General features: G+C 36.7%; 6 protein-coding genes and 1 long non-coding RNA gene across 8 annotated transcripts; 1 reads left to right on the top strand and 6 right to left on the bottom strand.

The window, feature by feature from the left end:
- The first annotated feature begins 233 nt into the window (after positions 1-233).
- Positions 234-19,165, top strand: LOC129792807 (innexin inx2-like). Its single transcript, XM_055832177.1, has 2 exons — positions 234-787; positions 17,916-19,165. The coding sequence occupies exons 1-2, from the start codon at positions 538-540 to the stop codon at positions 18,794-18,796; spliced, it is 1,131 nt and encodes a 376-aa protein (XP_055688152.1). The 5' UTR covers positions 234-537; the 3' UTR covers positions 18,797-19,165.
- On the bottom strand, positions 1,028-2,293 carry LOC129792817 (zinc finger protein 423-like). Of its 2 annotated transcripts, XM_055832188.1 has the most exons (6): positions 2,064-2,260; positions 1,894-1,992; positions 1,557-1,826; positions 1,438-1,494; positions 1,219-1,350; positions 1,028-1,135 (listed from the first exon to the last, which is right to left on the bottom strand). In XM_055832188.1, exons 1-6 carry the CDS (start codon positions 2,204-2,206, stop codon positions 1,087-1,089), a joined length of 750 nt encoding a protein of 249 aa, XP_055688163.1. In that variant the 5' UTR covers positions 2,207-2,260; the 3' UTR covers positions 1,028-1,086. The 2 variants fall into 2 exon arrangements, with proteins under 2 accessions (XP_055688163.1, XP_055688164.1); XM_055832189.1 differs by having other exon boundaries at positions 1,219-1,494; positions 2,064-2,293.
- Positions 3,046-4,616, bottom strand: LOC129792808 (myoneurin-like). Its single transcript, XM_055832178.1, has 6 exons — positions 4,354-4,616; positions 4,097-4,288; positions 3,687-4,034; positions 3,458-3,621; positions 3,214-3,388; positions 3,046-3,132 (listed from the first exon to the last, which is right to left on the bottom strand). Exons 1-6 carry the CDS (start codon positions 4,497-4,499, stop codon positions 3,084-3,086), a joined length of 1,074 nt encoding a protein of 357 aa, XP_055688153.1. The 5' UTR covers positions 4,500-4,616; the 3' UTR covers positions 3,046-3,083.
- LOC129792798 (zinc finger protein 600-like) lies at positions 4,722-9,336 on the bottom strand. The gene is made up of 13 exons (XM_055832167.1): positions 9,100-9,336; positions 8,505-8,867; positions 8,133-8,438; positions 7,634-8,053; positions 7,271-7,531; positions 6,935-7,174; positions 6,791-6,877; positions 6,148-6,699; positions 5,964-6,065; positions 5,569-5,889; positions 5,266-5,495; positions 5,006-5,186; positions 4,722-4,930 (listed from the first exon to the last, which is right to left on the bottom strand). The coding sequence occupies exons 1-13, from the start codon at positions 9,225-9,227 to the stop codon at positions 4,915-4,917; spliced, it is 3,207 nt and encodes a 1,068-aa protein (XP_055688142.1). The 5' UTR covers positions 9,228-9,336; the 3' UTR covers positions 4,722-4,914.
- On the bottom strand, positions 9,608-10,543 carry LOC129792822 (uncharacterized). The gene is made up of 2 exons (XR_008750843.1): positions 10,275-10,543; positions 9,608-10,212 (listed from the first exon to the last, which is right to left on the bottom strand). It is a non-coding gene; the product is annotated as an uncharacterized LOC129792822 (long non-coding RNA).
- On the bottom strand, positions 10,720-16,005 carry LOC129792797 (zinc finger protein Xfin-like). Its single transcript, XM_055832166.1, has 11 exons — positions 15,800-16,005; positions 14,492-14,761; positions 14,093-14,425; positions 13,623-14,003; positions 13,341-13,558; positions 13,104-13,275; positions 12,664-13,035; positions 12,148-12,600; positions 11,654-12,085; positions 11,196-11,564; positions 10,720-11,125 (listed from the first exon to the last, which is right to left on the bottom strand). Exons 1-11 carry the CDS (start codon positions 15,910-15,912, stop codon positions 10,804-10,806), a joined length of 3,435 nt encoding a protein of 1,144 aa, XP_055688141.1. The 5' UTR covers positions 15,913-16,005; the 3' UTR covers positions 10,720-10,803.
- Positions 16,171-17,670, bottom strand: LOC129792809 (zinc finger and BTB domain-containing protein 41-like). The gene is made up of 5 exons (XM_055832179.1): positions 17,428-17,670; positions 17,120-17,368; positions 16,690-17,042; positions 16,506-16,620; positions 16,171-16,440 (listed from the first exon to the last, which is right to left on the bottom strand). The coding sequence occupies exons 1-5, from the start codon at positions 17,574-17,576 to the stop codon at positions 16,242-16,244; spliced, it is 1,065 nt and encodes a 354-aa protein (XP_055688154.1). The 5' UTR covers positions 17,577-17,670; the 3' UTR covers positions 16,171-16,241.
- Positions 19,166-19,189: the final 24 nt, after the last annotated feature.

The raw sequence follows: 19,189 nt of genomic DNA, 5'->3' as shown, positions 1-19,189 counted from the left end.
ATTTATTTCAAAATAAGTGGAAAAATGTGTGAAAAAAGTCTAATGAATCTAAAAAAAAAAACGGTTGCAAAATTTGCAAAGCACATACGAATGTAACATAACATTTATTGCCAGCCGGGTAGAAGTGATCCCGTTCTATTTCAAAAATTACTCGCCAAACTCTCATCGATTTTATCGATAGTTATGATATTTGAATCACAAAAGTAACGGATTGTTGCCACTTTTCCGCAACTTTCACATGTTGCTCTGACTCCACTAATCCACGTGCGATAGGAAAAGCCAGAAAATTGTGCAAAAGCGGAGAAAATTGTTATTTTCCCACAGCCGTCAAATTGTTTCAGCGCAGTGGTCTGAATTTACAAAAAATACGGTAAAAATCCTAAAAACAGCGCCCCCAGTGCTGCTTTTTCTCATTAAACTCCTTCCTTCTCTGATGGAAATTTTGGTTAAAAATCAGCAAGAATTTAGCATAAACGTGGCAAAATTGAATAATTAGAGTTTTCTGTGAGTGAGATTCAAGTAATTTGTTTGGGTAAAATGCTGTACAATTTGCTGAAACCACTGTCCGGCTTCTGGAAGCCGAAGCCCATAAAAATTCACAACAACGTCTTCAGTCTCCATGGGAAGTTCACCGTAGGGCTCCTCATCATCTTCTCCCTCGTTATCTCCGTGAAGGAGTACTTTGGCGATCCCATCAATTGCATGGTGGACAACAAAGATGATAAATCATTTGCAGACTACTACTGTTGGATCCACGGGACGTACATCCAGAAGAGATATCTAAATGGTGAGTAGACTACTCTTGATCCTAAAAATAAGAACTATCTCGACATCGACTTTATAAGAGTTAAATTCGAGTCTGTAAATTCAGGCAAATAGGGACAGATCCTGTCCTTGAATTCGCAGCATCCAACGCATCAAAAAAAGAAAACCGAATCTGTGAAAATGATTACCTGGCACCTGGAAGCAGGTGTAAAGCATGTCCAGCAGGTCCCTGAACTCATTTAACGTAACATAAATCAAATAATCAGATTAAGAACAAATCTTTATTAGATCTTACATTTCTTCTTATCAGTTTATCTGCACTCAATCAATACAAATAACTTCCTCTGTATGGACGAGTTTCCTTTTAATCCTTTGTTTAGATTATAAGAGGGGAGAAGAAAAAAATATTTTTAGATGAAATGAATAGAAATTTCTAAAAGACAATTTTCTTACCCGAAATGAATTTCCTTAATGTGGCTATTCCTTTCTGATTGATCAGTGAATTTCTTTGAGCAAATATCACAAACATGTTGTGGATGAGGTGGTGGTGTCTTATCAGGCTCTTTTAGAACATCCATTTGTGTTTCTTGGCTCAAGAAAATTACTGGTTCTTGAACAGGATCTGTGCTGCGTTCTTGGCTTATCACATTCCGGGATTCTTCTATCACTTCTGCACGGTTTGGAGTCGTTTCGAATCTTTCAACAGGCTCTTCGACCGAATTATAATCCCTAAAATTAATCATTAAAACATTAATTTTGTACAAATTACATAATTCTAAAGATTTTCATACCTTTTGTGACATTTCTGTATGTGACGAATGAGCGAAATGTTGTTCCGAACTTTTATTCTGCAAAAAATGCATTGAACAGCATTGTGATACAATTTGTGTGCTTGAAGGCCTTTTAGCTTTTCAAAGCGCATCCCACATTTGTTGCAGCGAAATGGGTTCTTCTTGTTATGGTGTTTCAATAGATGCTCCATCACTTTATATTTTCGCGAAAAAGAACGAAGACAAAGAGCACAATGGAACCTTGTTGGGTCAAAATAATCCTCTGTCGTTCTACAATAAATCAGTTCAATGTTTAAAAGAATTAGTTAGAATAAATAGGTGAATGTTAGGTACTTACGATTGATTGATTTGTATCAATTTCTTTGTATTCTTCCTTGGCATTGAAGCAGAATCAGTAGCTGTGGAGATCAATGGCATCTCTTCGCAAGCTAAAGGACTAAAATGAGCAATACGGTATTTAGATCTTTAAAACAAAATCCCCAAAATCCAAAGAAAAATCAAACTTACTCAACCTTATTCCGGGTGGGCTCCTCAACCACCATTGACGCCATTTTCCCTGATTCATACGTAATTATAGATTCCTCTTTGATAAAAACACAATTTATTCCCTCTTCATCGCTCACGAGGCTCACCGGATTATTTTCATTCATTATTTCTCGTAAAATTAACCTTCTCGATCTTTTTCATGATCATCACATTTTCTCATTTCTCATGTTTACTACGCAGTTTATGGCTCTGTAAAATGGGGTCTCACAATGAACGATCTCATCAAATAGAAATCGCCATAACCTAAATTCTATAATCTTGAATTCTCGAAAAATATGAAATTGTAGCTTATTTGGGAGTCTTTCATTGGTATCTTTTTTTTTCCTTTCGGGAACCCCCTTTATTCCCACAAGGATAATTCTCTGTGTTACATTAAGACCATTTTGCTCTTACAACTACTTCTGGCCGTTATTCTCTCCTCCGGGCGCCGTAACTGCACTGGTTATAGAAAGCTACTAAACCTAAACCTGATAGGGCCAGGTGTTAGAGGATGACTTAAGAGCAGGAGGAAATTAAAAGAAGTATCGAAGGAAGATCTTAAAAGATTGATCATCGCTGGTTTGACACCGGAGCCTGGAAGCGATCGCGAGAGATACAGAGCTTTAGTCAGAGAGGCTGAGTTTCTTAATTGAGCATAAGCTTGGTTTTACTTTCGGGGAAATTAATCATCATTGTTATATTGAAGGAATTTTTCAATATACTTACAATCCTTACAATAGATTTCAATGCTTGCGTAGAAAACAAACCGGTAAAAAATTAGTAAAATGTTGATTTTTTGCCTTTATTATTTATTTCTTTCGATGAATTTCATGTTTTGTTATCATTAAACATTTTATTAACAAATCTTCAAACATTTGTGAGTATTCAACGAGCCTACATTCTTTTTTTTAGAGATTGTTGGAAAATTTTTAACAATCCTTTGCTTCAAATGAAAAAAAAAAACTAAACTGGATTTCATTAATTAATTAACTAAAAATAATATTAATCAATGCAAATAACTTGCTCCGTAAGACTACGTTCTCTCTTGATGCTTTTTTTTGTATTTAGGAAAAATGAAAAAAAAATATTCTTAAATATGATTTAATAGAAATTTTTAAGAGAATTTCCTTACCCAAAATGAACTTCCTTAATGTGAATCCTCCGTTCTGTTTGATCAGGGAATTCCTCTGAGCAAATATCACAAATATGCCGTGGATGAGGAGAGGAAGTCGATCTATCAGGTTCTTTGAGGACTTCCTTTTGTGTTTCTGGGCTTTTGAAGGATGTTGATGGTTCGCCAGAAGAATCTATATTAACAATTTTTAAAGTTATTTAAATATTTCTAATTGCTGTAAAATTGTTATGAATATTTCTACCTTTCTCAGCCACTTGAAGATTCTCCATATTTTCCATTTTAATATCAAGAGGCTCCTCTTTAATATTATTAATTATCTGGCGAGGCGAATCCGTTGCAGGGGATTGTATGGATTGTACTGGTTGTAGTACAGCTTTCGACTCTCTGACCAAATTCTCATATTCCCTAAAAATAAATATAAAGGTCAAGTTCTCATCTGAATATGTTTGAGGGGCTGAGATTTTTCGTACACTTTGTGATAATGCTGGATGTGCACAGAAAGTGCAATTTTGTCGGAAAATCGCCGATGTTTGCTGTTGCAAAATTTGCAAAAGAAGACACTATGGTGCCATTCGTGCATTTCAAGTCCATTCCTCGTGGGAAAATGCTTTCCGCAAGTTTTACATCTGAATACATCCTTTCTTGCGTAGCACTTTCGGAGATGCTTCAACAATTTTCGCTTTTTCTTTTCTCCTTTGAAGGAAGTGCAACAATGGGCACAATACAGATTCTTTTTAGTCAGACGATCAATCCATGTTACTGCATCAGTTTTAGTTGCTCCAGCTAAAATGCGCTCTATCCTTTGTTTTGTCTTCTTCCTACAACGAAATATGTATTTTTCTTCTGCAATTTTATATGTGAAATTGAATTAAGTTCTTACTTCTTAATTTTCTCTCGGTGCAAAACGAGATGGAACCTCAATGATTGAATATTTTTTAATGAAGCCCCACAGATGTTGCATGGAAGACGTGTTTTGTCCGTATGGACACTCTCCAAAGGATTTGTCAGAGTCTTATTAGCTCCATTGCGATCATTAGTTTCAGGGCTTGGTGGGAGTTCTTCTGAAGGAGAACTAAAAGAAACAAGAAAATATAGTTTAGGGCTTTCTCGTGAAATCCAATGTCAGGCAAAACTTACTCAACCTCCATCCGGCTACTAGACGCTTCAAGCGTCATCAATTCTCCCCTTTCTTCCGGATTGCACCTGATAGTATTAGGTTCGTCTTTGATAGCAACACCCAATGCGTCTTCCTCTTCATCGCTCACAAGATTAATTATATCCATGCTACATAAATTTAAGAAAAACGAAAAGATTGCAGTAGCAAAATCACAGAGCTGAACATGAACAACGGCTTCACATCGAATCGACTTTTGTCTCACCGCTCAGTTGTTTGTGGCTCTGTAAAATGGGTTTCACTCTTGGAACATTTCGCGCTAAATTCATAAATGATTAGGTTAGGTTAGAAAATGTTTTGAAAAAAAATTAAATAAATTGAAACTTAAGGATTTTATTTCAAACTTTATTAATATATATTTTTGATATTAAGTAATCCAAAGTAATAATAATTAGGTTGTCTTTGTTTTAAAAGAAAAATTAAACTTAATGAAAACAAAAAAAGTCTGCTATAAAAAAAACTCCTTAGGTATTGAATTATTCTTTCCATTGCTTTCTTCCTTTTTTGTTGAATTGCCCTTCCTCTTATGAGAGTTTTATCCTTTATGAAAAAAATATAAAAAAAAGAATTATTTTAAGTTGCAAATAAATAATTTTTTCAGTTTTTTTTTCTTACCCAAAATGAATTTCTTTGATATGTCTTGTGCGAGTTTCCTTGTCATTGAATTTATCCGAACAAATATCGCATTGGAACATTGTTGGTGTGAGTGCTTTCTGCGGAATTTCCGGTGAAGATTCCATTGTCTTTGGAGTCTCACTGCTACTTTCTCCGTAACTTGTAGAAGGATAGAAAATGCCTGCAAAGATGAAAAGTTTTAGATTCTTTTTCTTTTTGATTTTTATAAAATGTTGTAGTCAAAGAAAGGAGTGTTTTACCTGAGATTTCCGGTTCAATGTTATGCTTCCTCCTCATGTGTTTCTCAAAGCTTTCTTCCACACTGAATTTCTCATTACAGTACGAACAGTCATAAACTGCTTCATTGGACGTTGAAGTTGATGCAACGGCTGCATTCTGTTTTCGTGAAGCCTCCCTCAAACTTGCACTTCTTTCGGGCATCTGACGCCTAACGGGAATATCATCATCGTCCTTTTCCACTTTCACCTCCCTGAAAAGAATAAAAAAATATTACTCATTCAGTAAAGTTTAGCCTGGAAGATGTTGTGTGATAAATTTCTTACACTGTGTGCATCTTCTCAATATGCTGCGCCAAACGAACTTCATCTGAAACTTGATAATTACAAATATGGCATTTAACCGCTGTATGCCTCCACGAGTGAATCTTCAATGCTTTAATAGTTTTAAAGCGCATTGCGCACGTTTTGCACGACAGTGTTCCCTTCTTTGTGTGACACTTTATGTGATTCAGGAGACTTTTCTGAGATTCACATGAAAAATTGCAGTGATTGCATGTGAACACCTTTATAACGTCTGGTGTTTCTACTGTAGTCTCTTTCTCTTTGGAAATCTCATGTTCCTCTTCAGAACCATCTGAAAATGATCTGCAAGACAATTAATAAACTTATTAGGCTTACGCTTCTTGCAAAGAAGTTACTACAAAAGAGCAAAAACTTACTCTTTGCTTCCTTCTTCTTCCACTTCGTCAATCTCTTCATTTTCTTCTTGTTCTTCTGGCTTTTTGCATCTGGGAGTCCACCTTGGAAAGATTTGCATATTCCTGCAATTTTTAAATTAAAAATTTCAATGAATTTTCTTAAATTCCTACAATTACTTAAAAAAAAAAAACAAAGAAAACTCACATTGCTTTTCTGTGACGTTTTAAATGCCCCCGCAGGCAGATTTTGTTTCTATAGTAATTCCCACAAATTGGGCATGCGATTGGATTATTTTCCTTATGACTCTTCTTATGAGACCATAGAGTTCTATAGGTTTTATAAACCTTGAAGCAGAGATCGCAAGTGAAATTGCTGGTGGGCTTCGTGACTCTATTTTTGCTGCCCACATCGCCACGAACTGCTGCAATTTTTGGTTGAACAAGCTTAGCGTTTTCTTCCTTATCTTTCGCTGAACTAGGCCTGAGCTTTTGAGGTTCATGCCGCCACGCATGACTCGTGAGGGCTCGTTCGTTCTGGAAGCAAAGACCGCATTTGGGACATGGAATACCCGTTTTCTCGGACTCATTCAAGTGATCACTTTGTCCTTGATCATCACCATCGGCCTCTTCTTCTTCAGGTAGACTTATTGAAGGAGCCTGTGACTTCCTGACGTCATTCGGTGTGATTCTTGCTTTCAATTTTAGTTGCCGACTGCTCGCACTTAGCTTGACAGACTTTCCAGTTAACGAAATCCGTCTATGGAAGAAAATTAAGTAATTCAAGTTAGTAATTTGACTCCTAAACGGTTAAAATCTAACTAAGGGGCTATTTTTGGTGATATACTTACATTTTCAAGTCCTGTCGATGAGTGAATTCTTTCTCTTTCGTATGACCAATCTTCCTCAATTTCGCTGCTGATCCCGATGATTCCTGCCTGTAGACAATACAAATTGTAATTAATAGGAACGAATTATAGAAAAAAAAACCTCACTTCTTCTGATTAGCTTTGTGATTCCTACGGATGTGGTGGTATAGTCCAGCTGAGGTTTGTAAGACCTTTTCGCAATCATCATACGGACAGGGGTGAAGATTTTTCTTTCGTACATGGGCTGCCCTGTGCATTTTCAAATTAAATGCGTTTACGCAAATTTTGGGGCATTGATCGCATTTGAAGGATTTTTGAACTTTCGAACTCTCATTTCCTTCAGCGTTCATTTTCTTCAGAGCTTGCCTAGAAGAATAATTTAGTGTTTTTTTTTCAAATTCAAAGCATAAAAAGAGAAAGAAAACCAAATGAAGAGGACGTAAATTTTATTTAGGTACTTGCCTGTGTCGAAAAGTGTGAGTGTTGAATGATAGGTTTGAAGAATAAACTTTACTGCAGTAGGGACAGACTAGGGTACGACGATTTCTAGGCTCGTGAGATTTTAGATGAGCCACCAAATACTTCTCACGGTCGTACGTTTTAGGACACTTGTCACAGCGAAAACGCTTCGAGGATGTTGTTTTTGTTGATTTATCATCATCTTTACTTTCTGACACATTTTCTGGTCTTGGAGACGGTAACTTATTTGGCTTTCGTCGGTTTCTGACAAAATGAAACTTAAATTACTTAAAATTCATAAACAATGAAAGCAACAATAATTTTAACGATCAAAATTAGGCTTCAAATAGCAAAGGATTAACTTACATATTTTCCTTATGTTGATTATGGATGTGTGCCCTCCACGTAGGAATATTCCTCAGCATGGAATCGCAGTAGGGACAGGCAAGTGGTCCACTTGATGCATGACATCTCTTATGCATCATAAGATTTGTAATAGATGAGAAAAGCTTTGAACACTGTTTGCAGGGTATAGTGCGTTCAGGAATCTTCTGTTTCTCCGATGGTGGCGCTTTTAACCTCTTTCGATGAGTAAAGACATGACTTCTTAGGCTGTTGTAACTCCCTACGACCTTTCCGCAGTATATACACGTTCGATCTCCTTGTACTTTGTGATTTTTGATGTGTAATCGTTGCTTTAGTGTTGTTGGAAATGTCTCATCACAGACGGTGCATCTATAGGACCGTACTGGTTTTGGCACAGGAGTCTTCTCTTCATCGTTTGATCTGCAAAGCGAGTTTAATTTAATTATTAATTTTTCTTTTTAAAGAAAGAAATTCAATAAGATTGATAATGCTTGCTTACGTCATATGCTCAGCAATATGTTGGGCAAAGAGATCACCGTCTGTGTAAAAAGCACCGCAGATTTTACACTTTAGGGAATTGTGGTTCTTATGAGCCATGTGAACCTTCAAACCGTGAATATTGTTAAAGCGAAATCTGCATGTGGTGCAAGAATATGTTCCTTTCTTTGCGTGGAGTCTCATGTGCTTATTTAGCGAAGGTCGTTTGGAGTACGAAGCTGAGCACAAGCTGCAATTGAATTTCTTCTGATCAGCAGAAGTATTTTCTTCTCCTTTGCTGACTTTTGCCGTCTGCGAATGAGTTTTCCTAAAAGACAAAGAAAAATTGAAATTCCTTTCCAGGGAAGAAGAAAATCTTCTACATTATTCCTACTTTGTCATCTTCGTTGCAAAGAGCTTCTTCTTCATTTTGCTGGACTGCAAAATACCCTTTGACTTGTTGATTTGAATTTTTCTCTTTGCTCTTCCAATCTCGGAGTGTATGTAGTAGATGTGTGTTTTCAATGATGATCGGTTTTTAAGTACTTTGGAGCAAGTTGGGCAGGAGACTTCAGTATCCTTTGGGTGATCACCAGATGAGGAATGTTTGAGTTTGTGGTTATTCAAACTTTTTCTATACGTAAAAGTTTTCGAGCAGACTTCACAAGCCAAGGTTTTCTTTGGGTTTCCTTCATCTCCATCTTTACCCGTTGAAGCTCTCTTTGAAGTTCTTTTCCTCATGGTCCTCCGTGAGTTCCTGGAAAAATTTTCTTTTGTAGTGATTATCATAATGTTGTGAAACATCGACATGTTTATTATTATGGGGTATGATGACAGTTTTATCTACAATGATTTGTAAGATTTCTCATTCAAAATTACAGAATAATTCAATTCAGACAATTTAGTAGAGATAAGGATGTAATTCCAGGAATCTTAGTTACAAAAAACCGTCTTAAAGTGAAAAATTGGCGGCAAATTGAGAGACTTACTCTTCGTCCTCTTCATCAGAATCAGGCGTTTCGTTCGCATCCTCAATTTCTTCATCAATAACTCGGTCTAAAACACCACTATCCATGTAAACGTCTTCATCTTCACTCGCATCACTATCTTTTGTCATTTTTGTAGAAACAGGTCCCTGGGGATCCTTGGGGAAAGAAGTCTTTTCAAGAAAAGGCACTTTGTTTTGGTGAACCGGCGTGAAAGTTTGTCAAGAAATAACTTTTGGCTCTGTAATATGGGCCACTTCCATGAAGGTAAATTCATGGAGCGAGTTTTGATTTCTGAATTTTTCCATGTCCGTCTTTATTTCTTGAAACATCCTCGATCGATTTTTTTTTAAATTTTATTTAAAAACTATCCTAATGTAATTTTCATAAATGAATTTATTGTTTGAAATTGAATATGAAATGTTTCTGTGAAAAATTTCTTCAAGATTTTTAAAGATTTCGACGATTTTTCCCCTTTTATAAAACGAATAGGATGGAAGGAATAAAACTATTAAAATCTTTTATTTTTTATTATTAATGCAAAACTTGATTTCATTTTGCAAGAGAAGTGATTAAAATAAATATTTTCTTTACGCTAAAATGCTTTTTGATTTTAATTTTTTTATCAAAATCAAGATATTTTTTTTTCAAATATCCTAATCAACAAAATGGCTCCAATTCATGTGTCTGTCGAAGTTTTCAGTTTGCCAAAAAACTGCCGTACAAAGGGGGCACTCAAATGAATAATCTTCCGGACCTGGTGAAGTATCCATAGGCTCTTCCTCGGACTCTATCTTTTCATTATTCGAACTGCATTGCTGTAGGCTCGATTCATCAAAGTTAGGTTCTTCACATTGATTTCCTTGATTTCTATGCTGTTCAAGATGAAAGAAATCTTTGAACGTTTTCCGGCAAATAGAACAAATGATTGGATCTAAGCCGTGAATTTTTCTATGATACAAAATCATTTCTCTGTTCATCAATTCTTCCTGGCAGATATTGCAAATGATATTGAAGGAAGACGGTTTATCTTGGTCGATTTCTTTGTTTTCCTTCCTTGGATTTGTCAAAGATTCAAATTTTATTGTCTTCTGTGAGTTATCATCGGGAAGGGATCTTGAATAAAAGAAAAACTTTATGAAAATCCAAAAAAATCTACCTACTTTTTATCAAGTTACTCCGCGATATCTCTGTTGTTGATTAAGATGAATGATGATTGATCTTCTTGAATTTTGTACTCATCGTACTCATCCTTTACAATGTCGCTCTTTAGGAGATGTTCTCCAGTTCCTTCTTGACCTTCTTGATGTTTTTTATCACAAAACAACGTCACAATGTCCATTTTTCGTAGTTTTAATATTTAATTTTTTAAATTCTGATCACGTTTTAGCATCAAAAATGGTTGCCGCCTTGTTCTATTGATGCACTTGGCTCTGTAATATGGGTTAGATAGACTTGAAAAACCTCTAAAATTTAACTGAACTGGTTTTTTTTAGTGATCTTTTCTGGTTTTTCCAGCTCATGAAGATCAACATTTTCTCAGAAAACCTTTAATCCTTTAATTGAATTAACTCAATTTACTAGAAAATCCCAACTTTTTGCTTCCAATTGAAATAAAATCAATTTTTTGAATTTCCTCAGTAGTTTTATTTCTCTTTACATTTCAATATTAATTCAATTCCTATAACGCTGCAAGAGGGACAACATTCACATCTCCTCCTTGTGCTTGAGATTTACGTGCCTAATCACACCCTTATCACTCTTAAATCTCGCTTCGCAGTATGGACATTTAGACGGTAGTTCCCCACGATCGTGACGCATCATGTGATACTGCAGATCCTGATACCAGCTATACTCCAGGCCACACACAAGGCAGGGAAATAGTTTTCGGTTTGGATTGTGCGTCACCATGTGCCTCTTGAGATTATTCTTGCTATGGAATAACTTTGTGCATACATTGCATTGAAAATTGCTATCAATTGTCGGTCTATTCCTTCGCTTGATGAAATTACTTCCACGTTGCAACATTCTTTGGAAAGACATAAAAGACTCCTTTTATTGAACTTGTATTATAAATTTAATTAAAGGTCTTTTCTTACTTCTTGATATTGGGTGTGATAATAATGTTATGGGGGATGATTTTATGCTCCTTATGAGTGGAATTTACATGACGTATTAGACCCAATTGGGTCTTGAATCTCCCTTCGCATTCGTTGCACTTGATTGTTAGTTCCCCACGTTCGTGTCTCTTTATGTGTGCCTGCAAGTCACTGGGCCAGCTGTACTGCAACCCACACTGAGGGCAGGAATACATTTTCTTCGATTCCTTGTGAGCCTCCTCCATATGCTGCTGCAGTGAGTGGCTATCGAAGAAGAAACTTGGGCAGATGTTGCACTGAAATTGACCTAAAGTTGATGCATTGGGAGCACTTCCTTCCTGCTTAACCGTTGCTGTCGACTCATTTGTCCTTCAAGGATATAAAAAAAACAAAGCAAAGACATTAATTTCTAATAATTCCATTAGGCTGACAAGGAAGGAAGTCGATTCTTTACTAACTTGTAAAAATCTTCATCATTCTCATTGTTATCTTGAGTTTGAGAAGCATCCTGGTCATAGGTAATGTCAGAAGCATTTATTTCATCGGCATCTCTGTGCTTCCTTGACATATGCTTAACAACACCTTGCTTAGTCGCAAACATTCCCTTGCACTTGGGACATGTGGTCTTTAATTGTCCCCTCTGATGCTGCCTTATATGTGTCTGCAAATTCTTATCCCATAGATAACCAAGGCCACACAGCGGGCATGTGAATTCCTGCTTTGGTCCATTGTGAAGGATCTTATGTTTCTTCAATAGATGTGGTTCACGGAAGCACTTGAAACAGATCTTGCATTCATATTTCATCGATGGGGCACTTTCACTTCCTTTTTCCTGCTTAATCACCTTCTGCATTGTTTTCACTTGTACTGTTTTAGAAGGTACAACAGACCTGCAAAAAAAAAGATTTAAGATTTTCAATTAAAGAAAATTTGTTGAAAGGGGTAGACTTACTTCATAATTCGAGGATAGCCGGTGTTAATTTTTCCAGGCTTGTGATGACGAGCTATGTGCCCTAGAACACCTTTCTCAGTTCTAAATGCCCCATTGCATTGTGGGCAAGTTGCTGTCAATTCCCCACGTTCGTGTAGCTTCATGTGCGAATGGAGATCCTGATACCAGAAATACTCAAGGCCACAGAGACGGCATTTGTACATCTTCCTATCCGGATTGTGAGCCTTCATGTGTCTAGCCAGGGATTGTTTAGTAGTGAAGAAGATGAAGCAAACATTACACTGATTTTTCCCAGAATTCGATTGATCAGTGGATTCATCAGCAACTGATGGTTCGTCTTGTTCACCTTGTTGTTGAGAAAATTGTTCTGAAGTTGCATCATAGTTCTCTGAAGCTTTTGGAATAGATCTTTTAGCGTTTTCTTGCTTCACTTGAACTCTGCGTTTCTTGATCCTAAAAAAAGAAGTTTTGACACATAAATTTCTAGAAATCTTTTAGGAGAGAAGTTAGATTTACCTGAGTGGAGTTTTCTGAGATAGAAACGGTCGTACAATTTTCGTAGATCCCTTCTTGTGTTTAAGACCAATATGCTGGACTATACCTCGCTTTGTCCTGAATCGTCCTTCACAGTATGGACACTTAGCGATCAGTTCTCCACGTTCGTGTTGCCTTAGGTGTGCCAGACGATCGTGATGCCATTTATACTCCAAGCCACACAGGTGGCAGGGATATACTTTCTTATCATACTTGTTGGTTTTTAAACGCTCTTTTTTTAAGAGATGACCACTCACACTCTTTACATGAGATGTTGTAGCTACCATAGGTGGTCCTGTTGGTATTTCACCTTCCTGATAGTCCATCAAAGATGCTTTTGTAGAAGGTGTCATCCTTTATCGCATAAAATTATTCTTTAAATTAAATCTGAACACAAACACCAATCACATTAAGGAACTTACCCGTAATGAGCTGCTTCCAAATGCCGATCGTGCATATCCTTCTCCAGGAAATTTCTCTTGCAAAACTCACATTGATAATGTGGTTTAATAGGAATTTGATAATACTGCTGAGGCTTTGCTTCATATTCCTCTTCATCCTCCCCCGACTTGTGGTTACTTTTAAAGGTATAATCTGTTCGATAAAGCAATACAAATTGGTATTTAACAATTCTTTAGTACAAAGTTTTCGGAATTGACCTTGAATGTTTGGTTCAATGTTGTGCTTCCATCTCATGTGTCGCTCAAAATTATCCGCAATCTTGAAAAATACATTGCAAACAGTGCATTTGTATGGATCATCTTCATCTTTCGCTACACTACTTGTTTCAATCTCATCTGTTCCTACTTCCATCGTCACAGTGTACTGCTCACCTATTGACTCCCAAGATTCTTCAGCAAGCTCAGTATTTTCGGCACTAGAATAAATATTATTTAATAAGTTCTCTCATGAATTACTATTAGAAAAAAAGTCTAGCCTACATTTTCTGTGCTAATGGTGTCATATCTGGGTGCTTCCCGCGATGAAGATTCATGGATTTTTCCTCTGGAAAACATATACCGCAGATGTCACAACTGAAAGGCCCTTTGCGCAAATGGAGCTGACGATGCCGAAATAAATTGCGCGAATGTTTGAATGTTGTGAAGCATTTTTCGCACTGAAATCTCTTCTGTTTAGGATTTGATCGCTTAACCTTTGTAGCAGTAGGACGAGGCTTTACTGGTGTCGAAATCTGCTGCACTACTGGGATCTGTTGCTGTTGTAAAGTTGCAGCGTTCGCTGCAGTCTTTGCAAGACGCGGAAAGCGCGAAGGAATATTGTATTCGGCTTTTACTTTTGTTTTCGGGGTACGCGGACGATTTCTGTGAAGAGTTTATAAAAATTTAAGACAAGAAGAGAACAGTTTCAATATCAGTTAAAGTCTATTCTTACTCGTAGTTAATGTACTTACTTCTGCTCATTTATTTCTTTGTTCTCATGTGTCTTTTTGTGATTAATCAGGTATGTTTGCTTCTTGAAGGTAAGCCGACAAATATCACAGCTAAACACCCCTAATTTGTGCATCCGGTAGTGCCTTGTCAAGTTGTACGATTGCATGTACGAGCGGGGACAAAGCGTACATTGGAATCTCTTTTGACCTGTGTCTTCTGCTTCTTCTGCCCAGTGATAGTCTTGCAGTGTTAGTGGAGCATCATATTTTGGTTCTTCTTTCACAACTGTTTGTGAATACGAAGGAAGAACATCTGTTTCCACGCTCTTCAAACTTTGTTGAGTTCCCGAAGCCCTATAAATGAAATAAACTCACTCAGCATCTAAAAGGTTCATAGCAATGCTTCAATGTTAGACTTACATTCTCATCTCCCTGTCATGAGCTCGCATATGCTTCCTCAGGGATACTGGATTTGTGAATATTTTTTCACAAACAGAACATGACTCAGGTGGGTCTGGGTTGTGAGTCTTCTTGTGATACCACAAGGACTGTCTGTTGTGATACACTCTGGAGCACTCATCACACGAAAAAGTCTTTTGAGGTGAATTTTGTTCATTTGTATTGTTCATCGATGAGTCTCCTTCCTGCTTTATATTCTCCATTGGCTCTTCTGTATACTCCGAAAAGTAGCTGCGGGTAAATACAACAAAACGGTTAATTCAAAAGTTAATGTGGAATAATTCAAGCAATTATCTAGTTTAGTCTACAATTCTGTCTTTTATAAGATTAGTAATTTACAGAGTATTGAAGGAGAACCTAAATTGTGTATAAACCAACTGAAATCTAGAATACATGACGTATCTTGAAGGAACTATGACTCATTCCTTCTTCATTTCAGAAGGCACGAACTTATAGACCAACTGTAAGACAAAGCTGATAAGTACTTGACTGTATTGCCTGCTATCTTTATCATTCAGTCAAGAAGATTTAATTGAACTTCAACAGTGACGAATAGAAGAGTCGCCTTGAACAGTCTTGTTAGCGACGTACTGAACAGCCTGTTTTCTGTGCTAGTATTGAAAGCGTACAACTTCCTAATTAACCAGAAGAATGTGCTCGAACTGAATAACAAGAAAAGCGTTCAGTACATAAAATAAATAAACCTAAAAGGAGTCTTTATTGGATCCTGATTATGACTGATCCTTAATTAATTTTCAGACAAAAAGTCGGAGTAGTTAGGAATTAACATTATGACTCTTCACTCTCTATCACATTGATAACCTGCTTTTCTTCTCTCACTCTTTCAATGCATATTCTCGATATTCTCTCTTGCGCTGCACAAAATGAATGGAATATTGTTCCGGAACTTCACTATGCTGTTGAAGCAGGCTTGTAAATTTTTCATTCTTTCACAAAGTTCCTATTCAAATATCTTATTGTGGTTTCAAGGAACAAGTAATTCTACATAGAATTTATGTTGCCTGATAAACCTGCTTAGCCTGATGGGTTTTTTGACATGACGCCTCGTACACATTGTTGGTTTCTTTGTAGTCAGTTTTTCATCAAAAAAGCTCTAATTTGCCCCTAAAACCATGAGATTCTAACGGATTTTTGCATAAGGATATTAGAAGTTTCTAATCTAATTAGCCACGTAAGGCAGCTAACGGTACCGGATACCCTTTTTGAGATGCCCTTCCCTGCTTCAGAGTGCTCTTGTCAAAAACTTACCCATCTTGGTCTCCAAACTCCATTCCTTCTTGGTCCTCATCGTACTCTTCCTTCACATAAGCTGCATCTAGGAGGTCTTCCTCGTCATCACTCACAAGATCCACCACATCCATGATCCCGGAAATGGGATATTTTACCACAAATTCGTCAAATAAAGAACGGAGTAAAGCCGCTCTACTTTGGCTCTTGACGCGAACGAACTTTTTGGCTCTGTACAATGGGTCTTTTGGGCCATTGGACTTCGGCAATCGGCAGATGGTGTGGCGCGGGGTAAATTCTGAGAAAAGCACAGCTATGGCGATCGAAAGAAATGGCCTTTTGGAAGGAAATGACATTGATCGGATTAAAAGATCTGAGGAAAAGATTAACGATCCTATTATTAGACTTGCTGCATTTATTTCAACCATATTGCGCTTAAAAGCTCTGAAAAATTAAAAAAAAATCATTCTCCCGCAAATGGATGATGCTTCTTTGTGTGTTTCGCCAGGGTGCATTTCCACATGAATTGATGACCACAGTATTCGCAGGAGTACATTGTCCTGACCTTGTTATGCGTATCCATATGACCATCTAAACCATACTTGCTGGCAAATTGTCGATGGCAGACGAAACAGAAATGAACATTCTTCGGCGTCTTTATTCTGCAAGAATTAATATTTTTCTAAAATTAAAAAAAAAATACCATCAAATATGATGAAGATCGTACCCAAAATGAATAGACTTGACGTGCTCAGTGAAAGTTTTCTCATGAGCAAATTTGCAGCCGCAAAATTCGCAGGTGTATTTTAATTCTGGAGGAGCACCAGAAAAGCCAGCAAGACCTAGAAGAGAAAATGTTATTTTTTAATTTAGAACTTTCGGATTATTTAATTCGTTTTTCTAGGTCATACCTCTCACTGATTCTAGGGGATGCTTGTAGTTGCCTTTTATGAATGTTCTAAGATCCATATTGGTAAAGTCTACATCTGAATCACTCGAATCTTCTTCCATGTTCTCCTTCAGATCTTCATCATCTTCCCATTTAACTTCCTTTTTTATTTCATTCTTTATCTCTTGTATCTTCCTTAGAACAACATTCTTATCGTCGATTTCTCTTTTAACAACGGCCTTATCATCTTTGACTTCCCTTTTAACATAAACGTGATCTTCAGCTTCTCTTTTAACTTTCTTTTTGACTCGATCTTCCTTTTTCGTCTTAGATTTCGTGTAAAAAGGGTTGATCTTGGGAATTTCATCGATATCCCTGCAACAGGTGAAACATTTAGCTTACAAAACGTGCAAGAGGTATCTTCTCTTGAGAGACATTATTTATTTACTTACCCTCTCCTCCGATGGGTATAGAGATGTTGCAACAAGGATGGGGTGTTTTTGTGGGAACTCCAGCAAACTGGACATGCCATCGGGGAGTCTGTGTGGATTTTTCTATGAACTTTCAGAGAACTTCTGGATGAGAATGTCTTGGAGCATTCATCGCATTTCCAGGATTTCTCTACAACTGTTTCATTACTCCTCCTTTTAAAGATTTTAGTTGGACCTGGAGTGTTTTGTGGTATGTTCTCATGGAAAAATCTGTAAAAATTTTTCAATTTAGAATTTTTATTATTTCCCCCTCAAACATCAGAATTTACCTGTAATTTTCCTCATCTTGCTCAGGGGATTCCGGAAATTCTTCTTCGTTTACATCAAATTCGTCGTCCTCAATTTCCTCCTTGACAATTATTCGATCCGTCAGATCATCATCCTCGTTCACTTCAATTATTTCAAATTCGAAATCCATTTCCAATTAAAATAAGGGAGAAAAATCTTTTTTTTTTGGCGGAAAACTTGTTTGTATTTTTACAATTTGTCTGTTGCCGGCTCTGTAGTGTGGGCCTTTTAAATGAAAACATATGGGTTTTGTACTGATAGAAATAAAACACTGAAAGTAATTGAATAAAAAAATATAAATTTAAAATTTTTTATTATCTTTTCAATATTTAATTTAAAAAAAATAGAACAGAAAATATTCAAGAGATTTCGTATTCTATTATAAAAAAAATTCTGACAAATCTTTTCTTACGATTTTAAAATCGTTGTCAGATTTTGACAGTTATTTGAATAATTTCGTTTATTTCAGGTACAATTGGAAAACACATTGTTTCGGAAGGTATTGGAGAAACGTACGTGCCAAACAGCGAAACAGATCGCGTTTACCAGAAATACTACCAATGGGTGGCATTCATCCTCTTGACCCTGGCCATTATGCTCTACATACCATACTTTCTCTGGAAACTCTGGGAAGGGGGACGCATGAAGAATGTCTGCCAGGACTTTGGGGCACCGGTAATTGCATCTAATTGGAATAGAAGTGAAAAAATTCGCATTGTCAAGTACTTGTGCCAAGGAAACAATGAATCCATCCACCGCCTCTACGCCTACCGCTTTATGTTCTGCGAGATTCTCAATATGGTCATGCTGATTGTGGCCATTTGGATACTAAATGTGGTGTTTGACAATTTTTGGATTGACTACGCAAAGGCCATTCGATCGGTGCTTCAAAGGGATTCCGCAGGATGGGCCATAAACACCGCACGCATATTTCCGAAACTTGGGAAATGTACTTTCCATCGGTTTGGACCATCTGGAACGGTGATCAACCGCGATGCTCTCTGCTTGCTCCCACTCAACATCATCAATGAGAAGGTTTTTGCGATTCTCTGGCTCTGGATGTTATTTTTGCTGGCGGTCTCAATACTCAATCTCATCTACAAGGCCCTGATTTTCTTCAGTCATCACCTCCGCATTAAGATCCTCCAGTCTCAGTCATGTGGGCAGAAATACAGCGACATTCGCCTTGTAACACACAACGGAGATCTTGGAAAGTGGTTTTTCCTCTACCAAATGAGCCGCAATGTCAATCCGGTGATTTTTTGCGAAATCATGCGTGAATTGTTCAAATACGAACGAGACAGGATGATTTATGAGAAAAATCATGAAGATCCCGAGGAAACTATTTAAGACGAAAAGCATTCATTAGGAATTTTATATTTCCTATCAACATTTTGCTCTAATTAATTACATTAAGATGTTGTGGCCTTCCAAACTGTGCCTTAAATATAAAAAAAAATGAAATTTTTTAGTGAAGTATTACAAGAAAAAAGTGATATATTGAAGTATTATAAATGATCCTAAAATTTATATCATGTTTATCGATATAAGAAGTAAAAGTGAAGTAAGATTTTGATAAAAAAAAAGCCTTGAGTTAAGTTAAGAAAGTTCTCTCAGGAATATTATAAAATATTTTTTCTGATATATATATTTTTGTACTTGAATTATTTTTTTTTGTTTCAATAAAAAAATTGAAATTAAATTAAAAATCATTGATTAAAACAAAGATCTTGTCCGCCATTT

This window comes from Lutzomyia longipalpis, chromosome 3, assembly GCF_024334085.1.
Source record: "Lutzomyia longipalpis isolate SR_M1_2022 chromosome 3, ASM2433408v1".
NCBI lineage: Eukaryota > Metazoa > Arthropoda > Insecta > Diptera > Psychodidae > Lutzomyia > Lutzomyia longipalpis.
This window is presented reverse-complemented; position numbering and strand designations above follow the sequence as displayed.